At 45.9% G+C, this 17,241-nt stretch overlaps 5 protein-coding genes and 1 non-coding gene across 6 annotated transcripts; 2 read left to right on the top strand and 4 right to left on the bottom strand.

Moving 5' to 3' along the window:
• Positions 1-1,321: 1,321 nt before the first annotated feature.
• On the bottom strand, positions 1,322-3,753 carry G6M90_00g069080 (uncharacterized protein; the record flags this gene model as incomplete). Its single annotated transcript, XM_014684500.1, has 5 exons — positions 1,322-2,271; positions 2,326-2,699; positions 2,766-3,088; positions 3,140-3,377; positions 3,437-3,753. The coding sequence occupies 5 exons, from the start codon at positions 3,751-3,753 to the stop codon at positions 1,322-1,324; spliced, it is 2,202 nt and encodes a 733-aa protein (XP_014539986.1).
• A 3,677-nt stretch (positions 3,754-7,430) lies between these two features.
• G6M90_tRNA00000080 lies at positions 7,431-7,511 on the bottom strand. Its single transcript has one exon. It is a non-coding gene; the product is annotated as a tRNA-Ser (tRNA).
• Positions 7,512-9,622: 2,111 nt separating this feature from the next.
• fabG_2 (3-oxoacyl-[acyl-carrier-protein] reductase FabG) lies at positions 9,623-10,566 on the top strand (the record flags this gene model as incomplete). Its single annotated transcript, XM_014684501.1, has 2 exons — positions 9,623-9,788; positions 9,851-10,566. 2 exons carry the CDS (start codon positions 9,623-9,625, stop codon positions 10,564-10,566), a joined length of 882 nt encoding a protein of 293 aa, XP_014539987.1.
• A 347-nt stretch (positions 10,567-10,913) lies between these two features.
• Dpm1 (Dolichol-phosphate mannosyltransferase subunit 1) lies at positions 10,914-11,708 on the bottom strand (the record flags this gene model as incomplete). Its single annotated transcript, XM_066130892.1, has 2 exons — positions 10,914-11,532; positions 11,596-11,708. The coding sequence occupies 2 exons, from the start codon at positions 11,706-11,708 to the stop codon at positions 10,914-10,916; spliced, it is 732 nt and encodes a 243-aa protein (XP_065986988.1).
• Positions 11,709-13,752: 2,044 nt separating this feature from the next.
• On the top strand, positions 13,753-15,020 carry G6M90_00g069050 (uncharacterized protein; the record flags this gene model as incomplete). The annotated part of the gene is made up of 2 exons (XM_014684503.1): positions 13,753-13,786; positions 14,002-15,020. 2 exons carry the CDS (start codon positions 13,753-13,755, stop codon positions 15,018-15,020), a joined length of 1,053 nt encoding a protein of 350 aa, XP_014539989.1.
• A 1,017-nt stretch (positions 15,021-16,037) lies between these two features.
• On the bottom strand, positions 16,038-16,422 carry G6M90_00g069040 (uncharacterized protein; the record flags this gene model as incomplete). The annotated part of the gene is made up of 2 exons (XM_014684504.1): positions 16,038-16,229; positions 16,297-16,422. The coding sequence occupies 2 exons, from the start codon at positions 16,420-16,422 to the stop codon at positions 16,038-16,040; spliced, it is 318 nt and encodes a 105-aa protein (XP_014539990.1).
• Between the last annotated feature and the right edge of the window lie 819 nt (positions 16,423-17,241).

Below are 17,241 nucleotides of genomic sequence, written 5' to 3'. Positions count from 1 at the left end.
TGCAAAACAGGAACAACCAAACCAAGGGGACAGTTCTATCGATGCCATTTACGATGCCTACCAGACACGTACAGCCCAAATAGTCAATTATGGAACGTAACATTCCAACAGTAAATGTTGTGCCTTGGTTACATTAGCGAGCTCTTCGTGTAAATCGTCCTCCATATGGCTGTCGACCGCTAGATGTCGCTCGGGCGGGAGGCTTGATGCGTACTTTACATGGCTGCGATATATTCCACCGAGGGTGACATGCAGGTGGTGTAATGGGCACGGGATTTATCAAGCCAGAGAATCGATTGCATTGAAAGAAATAAGAAGTGAGATCTGTGCGAGAGCTGGCTAGTGGTTACTTTTTCAACGGTCAGGGGTTTGTCTATAGCGAGGCTTTCATTTGGTGGCGTTATCCGACAAATTCAAGTACGAGTTGAGCACAGGCTATACCAGTTGACCAATCATAAGAGGTTTTATGCTCTGCTTCCTGACTGAATAAACGCCCTTCGGGCTGAATTAAAGCATACTTACGAGCGTGTTTATTCCCTCTCAATGATATAAGGGCGTCGTGTTTAATATAGCAAGCTAGATAGAAGACTACTGGATTGAGCTGCGCCCAACTTGGGGTAGCATCATGCCAATGTTAATCCCCAGGTACAGTAATGTAAGTACCACATCCTTCGCAGATTTGCTAATGGGCGGTTCTGTTATTGTAATTAAGGACGATGAGCTGTATATGACGGAGGATCCATACGTCCCGACGTCATAATATGATGCAAAGAGGGACGAGGACAAGGAATGCGATGCCGTAAATAGCGATAATTCCAACCATTTTACGGAAGTGACGTGATCAGAAAAGCAAGATAGGATGGTCTAACGATCATTAGCAGGGCAACCTATCGGCGCTAGTCTGTATTGTTAAGGCTTAAATAGGAGTTGTATTATTCGTATTAAGCCTCGCTCTTTTACCTGGGCTTCCATTTGAAGTTGTCTGACAAACAAAGCCGTAGTCTCTAGCTGGAGCGGTGGCTTCCTCTCCATTGTCTAACGTTGATGACCCATTTATACTCGTCAGAGACTGTTATGGAAGCTTGAGTGTGCTAAGGTAATCTTGTCTGGCTACAGGCTTGAACTCATGGATTTAGTTGCCATTTGGGTTGAGGCGAAGACGAATAAGGTAAAACTTGATAGGCCATTCAATTGAACAAACTATAGAGGCATTTGAGAAACAGTGCGTATTCGGTGTTAAAAAAGACGTAAATACCACTGCGTCTCGGTACGCATCTTGACATCCGGACGGGAAGGCATCAGTCTATGACCGCTGAAGGCATCATGGGACTGTTCCATGAACTGAAATAGCATGATTTCTCAGATGCATCTTATGTGCGAGAGTCATGTTGCAGACTTGACACACCGGCCGTTCGTTGTCTCCCAATTGCGAGAGATGTCTCCGACGAAAGTGTTTGCTCAAATCACCAGAGGTGTAAAACTCCTGGATCTTGTCCTCCACACGAGGGTCATCCGGCGGCAATGAAAGCGCAGCGCCAACGCACAGGAAACATCTTCTTGGCCTTTGACTGGGATGCTCAATGAAAACAGACATAGTAGCTAGGAATAGAGCGCCATCTTCCGACGGCTCACGAGGTTCATTACGCGAGCCCGTTGGCGTAGGCTGCAGATAACTACGGCGAACGGTCGCCCCTTCCTCGACGCTGCAATATGCGGTTATGGCATCAATCGCCTTATCCCTTCGATTGTACTGCCCCTCAAGAGTATCCCCGACCGGACGTATAAGCGCCTCCATCAGCAACTTCTGAGCCGGTCGCTGAGGACGTATTGTATGATCCACCACTGGTTCGGCAAAGCCTTTACCTTGGAGTTGACGTTCGATATCGTCCACGGCTTGTTCGTCCGTCCAGTCGTCTCGGATTTTCTGTTTTAATTCCCTTTTTAACTTCTGTTTTAATGATCGTAACGCGCGGTGGGTCTTCTTGTGCTCTTCGGACCCTGGGCGCAATTTTCGTAGTTGGATTGTGAGCCGTCGAACATGAGAATCTGACGCGACAGACGCTGTTTGCTCAGCCGTGAGGCCTGTTGGCCGTCGTTTGCTCACAGAGTGTCCAATGCTGCAAGCTTGGTCAATAAGTGCCTGCTGTGGTTTTTCGCGACGGATAATAGCCCATGGGTCCGCACGGACAATGCGACCAAGGTAATGTTTCTGGAAAGGGACGGAGTTGGCGTGGTCAAGAGACAAGTTCCGAAGTGCCTCGCTCATGTCGGCTGTTGCAACAACGTTAAAAAACAGTTTTCTTACGTTGATTCTTAGATACTTACGACTTTGGTCAAACTCATTGGCTGCATTATAGCGCAGACTGTAAGGTATTGTTTCATACTGAAGTCCCATGATCTCACCCACTCTTTTGATCCAGCCGGCAATCATGCCTTTAGTGATGGTCTTTGTTGACATCTCGTACCCTGTCAATGTTTTAACAGCGCGACGGAATATGCACACCTCCTTTAGGTCACTTCTTAGAGGCAAAGGTAGTTCACGCTCGCCTGGATGTATGTCCAACTCATCTAATTGCCTAGGAGAGGTGAGCTGACATGCGCGGAATGCTTGGTGACGAAATAAAATGCCCAGCAGAAAGGCGTGGGGACTAAGGAGCAAAGATGGATCGAACATCATCTCAGGGATGGTAAATGTTTTGCTGGTAGTGTATTAGCAGAGAGAATATTAGCAAGCAACGCGGAGACAGCAGAAATAGTACACTTACGCATCCTTAGTACCGAGGTATGACTTTGTGAACTCCAACGTGAACCGAATTAAGATATTGTGCGGTCCACCTTCCGGATTTCTCGCCAAAGCCACTCGGATGTCCCCAAAGCGAAGCCGTAGAATGGAGGTAGGGCGAGAGCCTGCGGGGGCCAATAGGAGGAGAAAAAGCACAGCCAGAATCCGGTGCTCTCCTAGATCAAACGATTTCTTTGTGGTGCTAAGCGTCGTCTCGATCTGTTCCTTCAAATCGTTGATAGTCATGCAGCGATTAGCTCTTTTCTGGTCGCTTAGTCCGTGTTTTTTCGCAAGCTCTCGGAGGACCTAGAAAACGTTACAACCCACACATCTTGTTGGTTATCGAGAGCAACATACCTTGTGCATATTGCGATTCAATTTTGGATCGAGCTTCGTACCAATAGCCCTCTCATATATGAGTCGGAAGACCTTCCAGGCTGTGCCCAACGAGGAGCTCTTTGTAGTGCCTCTCAATTTTCTACCGTCCTTGCCCGCCTTCTGGTTCAACCGCCATTCAAAGAATTTATAGAGGATACCTATAGAGATCGACTCGAAGCACGCCTGAGGGTTACGCGAGAGAACCTCATTGCAAAATCTGCGGGTAGACAATTAAAACGTTGAGCCTGGATGCGGCGGGAAAGTGAGGCGACTTACTGCTGCCACTGCAGCTCTATAGCGTCGAAAAGTATTGTACTCCCTGGGCTGTAATCCTCACCAATAAAGGTGCTTTCATTGAATTCTTCTATGCCTCGCCGGTAATATTCGGGTGGATGTGTATTTCCACCAAAGAGTTGAATTTGGTCTTCAACGTCCAGATCATCATTTTCCAATACGTCAAGGTCCGTTGCCTCCGTTGCCTCCGTTTCGTCACCAGACAGATCCGCTTCATGTTCGTCAAAGCAGCTCCCAATCTCTGGTGAAAAAGAGGAATCAGATTCGTCTGCATCAGGTGAGCGTCGCTGGCGTGCCATGGTGGATGAAGTTGTTAGGCTGTGATCTAGACTTGCTGCAGCCCGCGGCTCGTGGAGTTTGAGGTAATTTGGAAAGGTAGTGTAGGCTTGTGGAGGGAACAAAGAGATGGCCCTGCCGCCTCAGCCGCGAGCGCGGGCTTTTAAACGTGGCTGTAGAGACCATCTTTAAGTTCTTGAAAAAGGCAGCGAGTGGGCAAAAAAGTGTTTCTTGGAACTTTGGTTGAAAGTTCTAATAAATTGACCAACACACTTAGCCGCCCGTGTCCTAAATGCTGTCCAATGAGGAGTGAGTACCATATGGTACCTCGCTGAACATTGACAGATACGGTCAGCCAACGGGGCCAAGTTGCATGGCTTAAAGCGGCGTTGGATCCTTGGCAAATTGCCCGCCTGTTTCCGCGTCAGAAACCACCAAAATCGGTGGTGAATTCGCCGTCTTTTTCTTAAAGCTAGTAAAATAAATTTTAAATATAAAAATAAAAAATAAAATATATTAATATTTTATTAAATAAAAAAGCTATAAAAATAAGAAAAATATATAAAAACCTATAAAATACTTAAAGAATTACTAGTACTTATTATAATAGTATTACTAATAGTATTTAATAAGGTATTTCTAAATATAATATTCTAATTTAATACGTTAATAATACCTAAAAATTATATATTAATAATAGCCTTAAATTTATAATATTTTTTTTTCTTTAACTTATTTAATAATTATAAACCTAAGTAAATTATTTATTAACCTTTAGTAATTAACTACTACTTTTAATAGTATAATTACGCTAAATAGGCTAATACTTTATTTAACTTAGCTTAAGCCTTAAGTATTTACTTTTTTACTTTTTTTTTTTTTTAATTTAAATATTTTAATTTAAAAATAATATAATTAACTATAAAAACACTTATTAATAAAAAATAATAATATATAAAAAAATACTTATATAAGCTAATTATAATACTAAAAGTATTATAAAAATACTTTTATTATATATATTTCTTATACTTAAAGGAATACTTAATTATTTTATAATAAAAACTATAAGTAAAATAAAAGAAATATAATATAATATTATAACTAAATAATTTAATAAAATCAGCTAAATAATTATTTTATAAAGTAAAAAAAGCTTTTAATAAGGGATTTTTTTACTTTTAGATATAAGAAATAATAATATAACTAGATATAATATTAAAAGGATATTATAAAAAATAAAAAGAAAAAGGAACTTATTAATAAAAAAAAAAAGTAAAGAAACTACTTATAAAATAAAGCCTAGATCTTAAAAATAAAACTATAAAAAAGGGGATATTATATTATAACCTAGTATATAAGCTATAAGTTAAGCTAGTTATATAAAGCTATTAGGTAATATAAGTATAATAGGCTATAAAATATTAATTAATATAATAAAACTAATAAGAAAAATACTTAGTTATTATAAGTAAATATATATAATACTTATTAGTATTTAAAAGTAAATATTAAGAATACTTACCTTTATAATAACTAATAATTATAATATATAAAAACCCTTAAATTTACTTTATAAATAGCTTTTAGCTTCTTAGCTTTTAATACTAATTATTATATTAAATAAGCTTTACTTATAACTCTTTAACTTTAATTACTTAGTTATAATTTATAACTTATTATTAATATAATACTTAATTACTTAAATTAATTACCTTAGTTATTTTACTAATATAAACTATAACTAGTTTATCCCTTAGGAACCTTAGCTGTTATAATATAAGCTTAATAATTATAATAAAAAAGCTATAAATAAAATAATTAATATTATATATAAAATTAGGTTTAAAGGATATATTTTCTTTTAATATATTTTTTAGCTTATTAATAATCTTATTTATTTACTTAAAAGTTATAAAAAATTTAAAGTTAAAAAAGTTATAATATATATATAATAATAATAATAATATTATAATATAAATTATAACTTATTATTTAAAGGCCTTAATTATAAGCTATAAATTATAAAGTAAAATTCTAGTTTTTTAAAAAGCTAATAAAATAATAATAGTCTTAAAAGCTTATTTTTATATAGCTTAAATATAAGCTAAGAATTTAATTTTTATAATATTTAATATATTATTTTAAATAATAATATTTAATACTTTTATATAATAATATTTTAATAACTAAAATATTATAATATTAAAAGGTTAAAAAATATATATAAAATATAAAGGTAATATAAAGGGAATTATATAATACTTTTTATAATATTTAATAAATTTAATTATATAATATAATTTATAATTATTTAAGATTAATAAGTAATATTTATTTATTAATATTATAAATTTTTAAAAGTATTATATTTAAGTAAATATAATTTTATTATTTATAAAGCTAATTAATAAAATTATTATTTTAATATTAACTTTAAGCTTTTTTATTTAATATTATAATTTTATATATTTTTATTTTATAAAAATAAGAAAAATAAAAATAATTTTATTATTAATAAAAATACTTTTTATTATTATTAAAATTTTTTTATTTTTTAATATTAAAAATAAATATACCTTTTTGTATTTTATAATAACTAAGTAATTTTAATTAATTTTAATATAAAAGTTAGTTTTATTTATATTTTAAATATTTTTAAAAGGGATTTTATATTTTTTAATAATTTTTTTAAGCTTATTATAATAAAAAAAAGCTTTTTTAATATTTTTTAAAGCTTTTTAATTTAAATTAAGCTTTTTTTAAAAGCTTTTATAATAATTATATTATTAAATAAAATATATAATTTATTATATTTTAATTAGCTTAAGTAAAGCTATTAATAATACCTTTTTTTTAGGATATAATTTATAATATTTATAATAAATTTAACTTAAATAATAAAATTAGCTTTTTTAAGGTAATTAATATAATTATATAAAATAATTTCTTTTTTTTATAAAAGCTTTATATTAATTATTAAATAGTTTTTTTTAATAAAAATATTATTAATATATTATTAAAGCTTATTTTAAAATATATTAAATTTTTAGGTTATAATATAAATTTTAATACTTAGATTTATATTAATATAATTAAAAGCCTTATTAATATATAATTTAACCTTACTTTTTACTTTTTAAATACTAATTATAATTATTTTTATAGTTTAATATATTTATATAAAAAATTAGCCTGCCTTAATATCTGGCCCGTCTTAGTATCCAGTACCACCTTTAGGTGGTGAGGGTAACCAGCCACCTAAAATATGTGGGGCGGGCACGATTAGAGGCCCGAGGGAGCGTGGAAAGCCTTGTCCATCGGCACGGGAACAATACGGCCAACGCGACGTCCCCGCCCAACGGACTCGACGTCATCAGCAGCCCGTAGCCCCTATCTAGGGGATTTGTTCCTGAGCCCGGCGTCTTCTTCTACCGTGGTTTGCTTGTTGTGCCCGCTGCGACTCTATCTCCTTGCTGCATGTGGGCATGACGGCTGTCGTGGTGCGCTGCCAAAGACTCACGCCTGATCGACCGTAGGAGGGCCAACCGGGATGTAAAGACTCCAAAGGCGGAGATGCCGTCATTCACGCCGAATATCTTGTGCCTTGGAAAAAAATTATTGGGCCTGACTGAAAGAGGTACAAGTGTAGGTATTGCGGCTCAAGAAAAAAAAGGCTGTTGAAATACAAAAAAAGAGTCGACAAGAGTGTGATTCGAACACACGCGGGCGAACCCAAAAGCTTTCGAGGCTTTCGCCTTAACCACTCGGCCATCTTGCCATACCGGGCGGCCCGCTTAATGCGCATTATAAAGCTTAGTGGAGGTGCTAGGCCGTCGTGGGACCGAATGCCCACGAGGAGCAGGCTCATCAACTTCCACATCCATTAGGACTACTGAATTCGCACAGGGGATAAGTTGAGGCAGTATGCCTTGCGAAGTATCTTGAATATGCTGCTCTTGCGATGCTGGCTGATGGCCGAGTGGAGATGCTTGGTGAGGCAGCCGGCCGGGACACAAGAAATGGATTGGATGCTCGGCGGCGCATTGGATCGAAAGTTGTTAATGGAGAGCTTTTCAAAAACTGGCATTGCATCGCAGAGGAGTTTGGTAGTGTCGATTTGACGTGCCAGTTGTCCGGCTTGTGACATGCCTCAACCTGAAATAAGTAATCTGACTAATATCCTATGTAAGTACCTACTTAGTAGGTATGCGGCGGTTAATCTACCAGGTTCTGCTACTGCAATTCTCCCTCTTTCTCTCTTTTATTTTCTTTGTTAACCCACCAGCCAAACAGAATCCTCGAGTAGCTCCTCTCCCAAAGTAAGCCGCGTATGTACAGACTACAGTGGGAGGCAAACAGCATTTGACCAGGGAAGGTACCTATCAATCGGCGCCTGATGCTATAATACACTACTACAGTATATTAGTGTATACTTTTTTGTTGGCGAATATATTTTACCACGTTCTGTAGTACCCGACTAAGGACCTTAAATTCGGGCCAGGAACATGAGGTGTCAGCTGAAAAACTCCAGTCTGGAATATAGAATACATGTAAGCCCCTTTGGTGCTTAAGCGACGGACACTAAACGGAGTATTTCCTTCAAGGCCGTGCATGTGATACACATTTGGAAATGTTGGCAGAAGAGTGCGTTTCTCCCGCAATGCCTACATAAAGCGAAGGGAGGCAAGAACCTCGCAAGAACTAGGTCCGATATGCAAAAGCGAATAGTAGGAATGCGAATACCCAGACTAGACAGACAGTATCGTCGCGCAAGACCTGCATGCAGTAAGGAGCAAATTTGAAGCTCCAGTTCGTCTCGTTTATAAATCATTGGCAATGTCCCTTCACCACGAGAATCAACGCTCTTTGCAATTGCATGCCGGCCACGAACCCGAATCGCATCAACGGCGACCAGTATCTCGTACCTATCCTCGAATTCTCCAACCACGATGCCGGGACGGCTGCATGTATAACAAACACCTTCCCAACAACTCCTACTAGCTCAAGAAGTGTAACAATGGACAGTGGCCTGGAGTCTGCAAGATATGGGCTGTCTACGCGGATGGCTTCAAAGCAGCCGACTTTGTCATTTACAACGTCATGTACCCCGACCAATGCAGTAAGTAGTTTGGTGCTGAGGCGGTAGCGGTGGGTGTACTTGGTTATCCTGCGACGTGCGTTTTTGTACTTGAGTTCCAATGAATCCATACTAGCATGGCTGTGTAATACATTCTTTGGATAGAAATAAATTCAGTTACTGCTATTTGTTTGTGGTGTTTACTGCCGGCAGGCCCTGTCGACTAATGTTGTCTGGGGTTGCGAGCCGGGCATTATCTGCATATAGGCGTCTCATGGCATTACTTTCACACTAATCAAGTCGATTTCAAGCACGCTTACATTTATAAGAGTTTGAAAAATAGTCCACGTGGCCCAAGTACATCTGACAGCTATATCCAGGAGTGAGCACTGAGCACAGCATCCAAGGGGCAGCACTCGACATCAACCCATAAAACCCATTCAGCATGAAACTGACCCAAGGCAAACAAACGACGCAGCAATTTACCCAGCTCACCCCAACTTGCATTACTTGCATTGCCATAAAAGCCATGACGGTGATACGCATAATACACGACAGACCCTTCCTCAGAGCCTGCTCCCACGGCGACCGGACCCCGACCCTGTCCAAAGCCGGGTGCGGGGCCGCCGGCTTCCTTCGACCTCGGCACTTACATTGAACCTCGCTCCATGCGCGCGCCTCATAAAGCCCATCTCATCCTCCAAGCGTCGCCAACTTCAGCTCCGTTCCGTCCAATTTCAACCAAAAAGCAAATATACACACAAAGTAACCTCCCGCGAGTCACATCCTCCTCCTCCTCCTCTAAAAAAAATATGACGGACCGCGTCGCCCAAATCTCCCAACACCTCAACTACCCGCGCGGCCTGCTCGCCAACCAAGTCGCCATCGTCACCGGCAGCGGCCAAGGCATCGGCGCCGAAACAGCCAGGCTATTCGCCAACGAAGGCGCCAAGGTTGTCGTCACCGACATTGACGCCGGTATGTCTCCCACCCCCCGCGGCATCATCAACACCCCCCAACCTAACAGGAGAAAACAACAGCCAAGAGCGATGCCGTAGCCGACGCCATCAACAAGTCAGGCGGGCAGGCCATCTCCGTCCCAGGAGACATCATGTCGCCGTCCTACATCCAGAGCCTCGTGTCCCAGGCGGCCTCGTTCGGCAACGGCAAGATCCACATCATCGTCAACAACGCCGGGTACACGTGGGACGGGGTCATCCACAAGATGACCGACAAGCAGTGGGACACCATCATCGCGCTGCACTGCACCGCGCCCTTCAACCTGGTGCGCGCGGCGGCGCCCTACTTCCGCGTCCGGGACGGCGAGCCGCGGTGCGTCGTCAACGTCTCCTCGACGAGCGGCGTGCACGGCAACGCCGGCCAGATCAACTACGCCCTCGCAAAGGCCGGCGTCACGGGCTTCACCAAGACCATCGCCAAGGAGTGGGGGCCGCGCTTCGGCGTGCGCGCCAACGCCGTCGCCTTTGGGCACATTGCCACGCGGCTGACGGCGGCCAAGGAGGAGGGCGCCTTCGTCGCCGGCCCGGACGGGCAGAGGATCGCGCTGGGCATCCCGCAGAAGCAGAAGCAGAAGGGCGCCGGGGCCGAGGGGGCCGCCGCTGCGTATGCCGATATTCCGCTCGGGAGGCCCGGCACGCCGGCGGAGGCGGCGGCGAGCATTCTGGCCGTCGCGAGTCCCTTGTTTTCCTACGTTTCTGGCCAGACCATCATGGTGACGGGGGGGAGGAACATGTAGACGCGGGCTTTTGGGGAATGTCGTCGATGGGGTTGCGTGTATTGTATGCGGATGACGCGGGCTGAGGCATGCTTGGTTTCGTGGGCCTGTGAAGATAAAGTCAGTACGGGAACCAATGCCTTCCAGTTGCCGGCCATGCTTTGACGTTGTGTTGACTGTGCCGTGTAATTACCACAAATCGAAATGACCTGGGCCTCAGGCGAGCATGCGTTTTTCTGATCCCGCTTCAGTGTACATATGTACTGTGGGCAAGCTTCGTTGGTTCTGGTAAAAAAAGGTATATTACAAGTAACGTAGCTTCCTCATTACTTTATGTTTCCGTCTCGGCCCATACATGTCCCATCCGTCTATACCTTCAACCACAATGAAAACACGCCCTTGGCGTACTCGACAATTTCTGAACCGCCGAGCTTGCTCTCGCCGTACAGCCTGTCCACAAACGAAATGGGCACCTCGGCGACCGTGCACCCCATGGCCTTGGCGCGAACCATCATTTCCATCTGGAAGCTGTAGCCCTTGCTCTCCGTGCTGCCAATCACCTTCTCCAACACGCTCTTCTTGTACAGCCGGAAACTACCCGTCAGATCGCTCACGCCGGGACGCAGCACCGTGTCCGCAAACAAGTTGGCGCCACGGCTGACAAACTTGCGCTTCAGGTCCCAGCCGTAGACGCCGCCGTTGCCGGCATACCGCGTGCCCGTGACAATGTCGTAGTTGCCCGACTCCTGGAGCGCAACCATCTGCGGGATGAACTTGGGGTGGTGCGAGAAGTCGGCATCCATGATGATGACAAAGTTGCCGGTGACAAACTGCAGGCCGTGGACGTAGGCGGTTCCGAGACCGAGCTTGCCGGAGCGACTCTTGAGGACGACGTGAGGAGCGTAGGCCTTGACCAGCTGGTTGGCGACTTCTTGGGTGCCATCGGGAGAACCGTCGTCGACAATGATGAGTTCCCAATCGAGTTTGCTGTTGGCAATTGGCGTTAGCCTTGAGCTGTGCACGCGGCACACGTGTCAGAGGAGGGTTTACCTCTCGGTAAAGGTGCGGTTCAGCAACCACGTCATGATGGGCAGGTTTCGACGTTCATTGTACGTGGGCAGAATCACCGAGTACTTGTTCTTGGAGGCTTTGGCGGGAGCCATTGTGAGAGAAGCGGACGAATGAAGAAACCACAAAAAAAATGAAGCATGTGCTGCGCGAATGGAAAGAAAGCAAGACCCGTCGGCGACGAGATAAGGAGCGTGATCAAGTTGGGCTGGTGTATCGCGTAAAAAACAGAAAAAGCTTCAAGTGTCAGCTCTGAGCGTGTCGCAACCCCGTGCTTCTTTGGCCAGCATGTCACGATGGACTTGTGGTGTCGGGCCCATATTTTGTATGACTAAGCAACTGTGCGGCCTGGCGCTCGGGACCCCAATTCTGCATTGACGCCCCTGAATTGGATTGGGGCCTTTGTTACGGATGGACGGGTGGTGAGGCTTGGCGAATCGAATCGATGTTGGACACAATCATGGACCACGAAATCATTCCATCATCTGGTAACGTCTGCACTCTGCCAATTTTGCGAAATTGACTTCTGGATAGCCGTCTTGATGCGCCGCCGCAGCTTGTCTTGAACAGACCGTCTACTCGACGCCCCCTCCAGAGAGACGCATCGAAGTTGGGTGTGGGCACGAGATCACAAGCGATACTCGGTACATATTCTCCAATGCCACAACATGACGGACAAGTTCGACGGTCCAGCGCCCAGTGCCGTGCATATGTATCCCATGCGTGCAGCGGGAGGGTAACTGCGCCCGTCCACAACAAACAAAGGCCTAAACTCGAGCAACCGACGCGGCAGCATCAACTGACCACTCACTCCTCCATCACAGATTGCTGGCCGTTCGCTTCAAAGAACAGCGGTCCCTCGTATTACCGCTCGACTTCAGCTTGGGCACAGAGTTCCGAGTAGACCTGGTCTGGTTTGGTTCTGCCAAGGTCTTCCCCTCACTGCCAACTGCGGCGAAGGGATCTGCTTTTCGATGCTGCTATTGGACGCAGCTGGCTGTTGAGCCATGTCCAGAAATCGGTGGCTTGCGCGATGGTGGATGTTTGCGGCCCACCATCGTCTGCATTTCTCCTCGTCGGGGCCTGTAGCTCGTGTCTCTGGTGTTTGCTGCGCAGCCTATCAAGCGCTGGAGACTGAGCCCGAAGCACGCCTAAGCTTCCGCTTCTCCGCAAATGGAGCGCCTGCCCAGCATCCTGGAGTTGAGGTCCTGGAGTAATCCTGGAGCGTCGCCACGGTCTGGTACCATGGTCCGGCCGTTTCCATCGTTTGGATCCGCACCGTCTATGGGATGCGAACACGGTCGAGATCATCTCCAGGCGATCCTTCAGCCCCCTTGCGTTGTGTGCTCGGCAGCCTGTGACTGCCAGAAACGAGAACATGTTTTTTGCTCTGGCTTGGTCATGCTGCCCAGCCAATACAACCAAGTCTCAGATACGGCCGGGCTCGCCTTTGGATGGCTGGTCCACCCACGAGGTTTGGCATGTTCATGTGGACTGTGTGGGCGGCATTGAGATGGTCTAGCTTGCTTGTGTCGCCGTCTTAAGTGCTAAACGTACATGTAGATGTCTGAACCTGGCACACACTGTCAGTGACGTGTGCGAACGGGGCATTGACGCAGGCATCGAGGTACTTGGCTCAAACTCGAATCCAAGGTATCTCGCCACACGAATGTGCGGGTGAGGAACACGCCGCGCCCGCCGTTCCGAAGCTGCGGAATAACAATATTCGATCGACTGTTTCCTGCTTGTGGAACCGGCCGCGCCCTCTTTAACTCTTCACGGAGGCATGCATTGGCCAGTACCGAGCTCCAAGGCCAGCCTTTGCCTTCGTTCCCCCATCTCGCTGCTCCCTCCAGTTTACTGGCTTCAGCTTGCCTCTCTGCCTCATCTCTCCCTCTCAAACTCACATTGCCTTGCTTTCGCCTCTTGCCCGTAGGAGCACGGCATCGCCCCATCAGACATCTCCCTGCCGCATGAAAGCTCACATGCTTGGATTCCTCATCGCTCACCAATCTCTTCGCCTGCTCGCTCTTACAGAGCTCCCTCAGCCGCAGAGGCAAGCTTAATCACTCGACAGAGCCGCTCGCGGTACCACCCACCTTACGTCATCCGAACTCACCACCCACGTCTGCCACCGCAATGACCGACACCAACGTCCCGGCAGTTGAGAAAGGTGAGGGTCGCGAAACATCGATCGCGTAATATTGCCGTGTGAGGATTTTGGGTCGCCTGACTTCGCTGGTGCTCCCAATGCCCACTAGTTGTATCAATTGATGCATCTGCGAGTAATTGGTTGTTGCCCGTGCTTCTCAGTGCCAACTTGCCACCAAAGTTCTGCTGAATGACTGCACCTTTGCCATCATAGCAAGCTAACTCGTCATTCTATAGTCTCTGGTCTTGGCCCAGATGATTCCAAGCCGCGGGTTGGAGCTTCTCCTCCAGAAGGACAGCCATTTCTCGCCGTCTGCCCTCCCGCACCAGCTCACAGGAATGAGAAAGACGAGGTCGGGCTCACGGACAAGCCGGGTGACAAGCCGGCCGAAAGATTGGTTCAGCCAGCTGGAGAGAACAAGATAAACGGTGACACCGGCCATAGTTCTACCCTGCCCAAGCCTGTCGAGGTCATGTCTGTTCCAGAGACGCCTGTTAATGGATCGACACCTGCTGGAGGAACGCCCCGACCAGAGCTCACCATCTCGGAGGACCCTGCTCCGTCAGCACCTGAACCTCCTAGTGAGCCGATTATCGAACCCGTCGAGCTGACAGGAGCTGAGAAACCAAAGCCCACCCCTCCGACTTCTGTGCCCGACGAGAAGCATACTTCCTCTTCTTCAGATGCGCCTGCACCTCGTGAAGAGCCGGTGCAACAGTCATCCGTCGCCAAGGCTCCCGAGCCGCCCATGAACGATTCTCCTGCCAGTGGAGCCATGGACGTCGACAAGCATGAGGAGAAGCAGCCCGCACCAGTGACGCACACTGGTCCCGAATCAGAGCCTGTTCCTGCCCCAGCCCCTGCCCCAGCGGAAATTCCAGACGCGCCCCCCATCACCACTGCCGAGCCCAACGACAACGCTGTCGGCGAGAAACGCAAGCTTGACAATGACGTTCCGCCTGTCGATGGCTCATCCGCGACAGACAAAGATCCCGCTGCTTCGGATCCTCTTCCACTGGACAAGAAGCCCAAGCTCGATGGAAGCGCAGCCGCCAACGGACAGGCGGCTAAAGCGGCCGCAACTTCAGACCCTGCTTCTAATGCGGACCCAGCCTCTGACCCAGCACCGGCGGAAACCGCCAAAGAACCTCCCCAAACATCCCCCAAAAACGGTAAACCCAAGAAGGAAAAGAAGCTCCCGCCAGTGGGCAGAACGGCGCGCAAAACCAGGAGCCAGGGCCCGGCGGACGCTTGATCGAGCAATGGATTGGGGCCCGGATACACGCGGTTATGGCCCGTAGGAGGAGTTACATACGATGAAATGACTTTTGATCCAGGTTTCGGAGGGCGGGAGGTAGGCAACATGGTGTTTTGGACTCATGAGACGAGGTCTGACATTGATTGAGCTGGACGTTTTGTGCAGTGTCACCTGAACAAATGGCGTTGGGGGTGAATGTTATTTATCATGGAAGTTTGATGTATCCCATGTCGTTCAATACACTTTGACTTGGCAACCGCAACGGGCACTCCTTTCTTTCTCCAGAATCATTTCTTGCCCCGACAGGAGCCGCGATTGGCAACTGACGCGGCGCATAGTTACATTCAACGTCTCTTGCTGACTCTTTTTTTGAAGAGCAGGGGCCGCATTCACGTTTACAATATCACACACCTGGAATTTTGCTCAGCAGACGTTCCTACCTGGGCGACGTCGGGATACATGCCGAATCTCGTATCGCCACGGCCCGATGCCAGGAATGCGTCTTCCCGATCAGACGCGGTGCCGCAGATGGGGATCTGCCGCCTACCACTTGGCCTCTGGGTCTGATGGCAGCGGAAGGGCTTCGCGGCCATCTTTGCCTTTACTTCATATAAGTGCTGTCCAAGACGAGGAGTCGAGGACTAGTCCTGTGCGGGTTTTGGCTGTCCCCTGCAGTGCCGCATCCTTGATGAAGAAAGGGTGGGTGTGCAGTGCGAAAAACCGGTCAATATATGTTTCAAGGCACGAGCGTGTGTATAATCATGTTTTCATTTGACAGAATCAAGATTTCTAACAGACCAAAGCGAGGCGCGGGCATATGTGCAGCCCGGCAATGTATAAATCACAGCCAAGTCGCAAGCCGCTGCACGACAAACAGAATACGACATGGAATACCGACAGAAGACGACGAAAAAGTGACATCTGTCAGGCTTCGCTGCCCTGCCCTTCCTCCAAACGCCCTTCGACATAGTGCCGGGCCATCGCAGCAATATCAAGAGAACCAGTCGACATTTTTCAAATTCCCTTCTCGATCCTGTCACACGTCTCCATTGCCATGTTCTTGATCTTGATGCACTCGTCCATGGTGCAACGGGCCCAGAGGCACGGCTTCGACCTCTTGGTTATGACCCTCTTGTGGATGCAGCCGCACTTGCTGTCGCTGTAGGCACACCCGGCCTCGTCGAAGCTGCTCTTCAAGCAATCGACCTAAGGTGTCACAGTTAGCAGACCGTGTACTCCAGGAACCATGAAGCTGGATCGGGTCGTGTCTTACGGAGCACCCGGGATAACGGTCGAACGGGTGGCTCGTGTGAGGGTTAAGCGGGGTTGAGCGGACGGGCGCGACGGCAGCGGAGGCGGCGGCAGCGCAGATGGCGACGAGAACAGCGGTAAGCTTCATGCTGATGATTCTTGTAACTTTTCGCAAATTTACGACGTTTCGTTTGATGTTTTCTTTGTAGGGTGGTGTGGAAGAGCGGATCAGACGTGAGGAGGGTGGGAGAGAAGTCCCGGCACGATGGACAAGAACAGTGATTTATTTATGCCTAGATCAGTCTTGAGAACAGGCTATTTTCAAGGTTTAGTTAGAGCTACACGAGGTAATGTTTATTTCAGCCTGTACGCCGAAGCTTTTGTGAGATTCGCACCCTAGACTTGTAGCCTGAACTTACGTGCTTAGCGTAACTGTACAGCAGAAAGTACGCAGCATCGTGGTTCGAAATGCTCATTTTCGATTGACAAAGTAGACGAATATTGAAATAGTTTATATACTATAATTGATAGCCACGTTGTCGACTTGCCGTGGACATTGAGACACGTATCAAGTGTTGATCAAGTTGTTCGCGATCATTGTCTCTGTTCGTGTGTACGGAAATCATGAGGCTGGCGTCTAATTGTTGCCAATATGGTATCAAAACTTTGTAGGCGTAGTCTGGCACCTGTTCTGCTTTGGCCTTGGTGCTTAATACACAAAGGCCCGTACCATCTTTGGTAACCAACTTGCCAACCATCTCCGAGCATACGACTGTATATCGGTCATAGCCCAAGACATTTTCGTCCCCACTACTCACCTCTCCGTCGGGAGCCAAGGTTCTAGACTGGAACTTTAAAGCTTAGCCCGGGACTTGATCGACGCTCGGTACACGCGTCATTGTCACTTGTCCTCGGCGTCTGTTGCGAAGTTGTTTATACTATTGACATAAGGGACCCATTTGCGGTG

This window comes from Metarhizium brunneum, chromosome 4, assembly GCF_013426205.1.
Source record: "Metarhizium brunneum chromosome 4, complete sequence".
Taxonomy (NCBI): domain Eukaryota; kingdom Fungi; phylum Ascomycota; class Sordariomycetes; order Hypocreales; family Clavicipitaceae; genus Metarhizium; species Metarhizium brunneum.
Note: the sequence above shows the minus strand (reverse complement) of the source record. Positions and strands in the feature narration are given on the sequence as shown.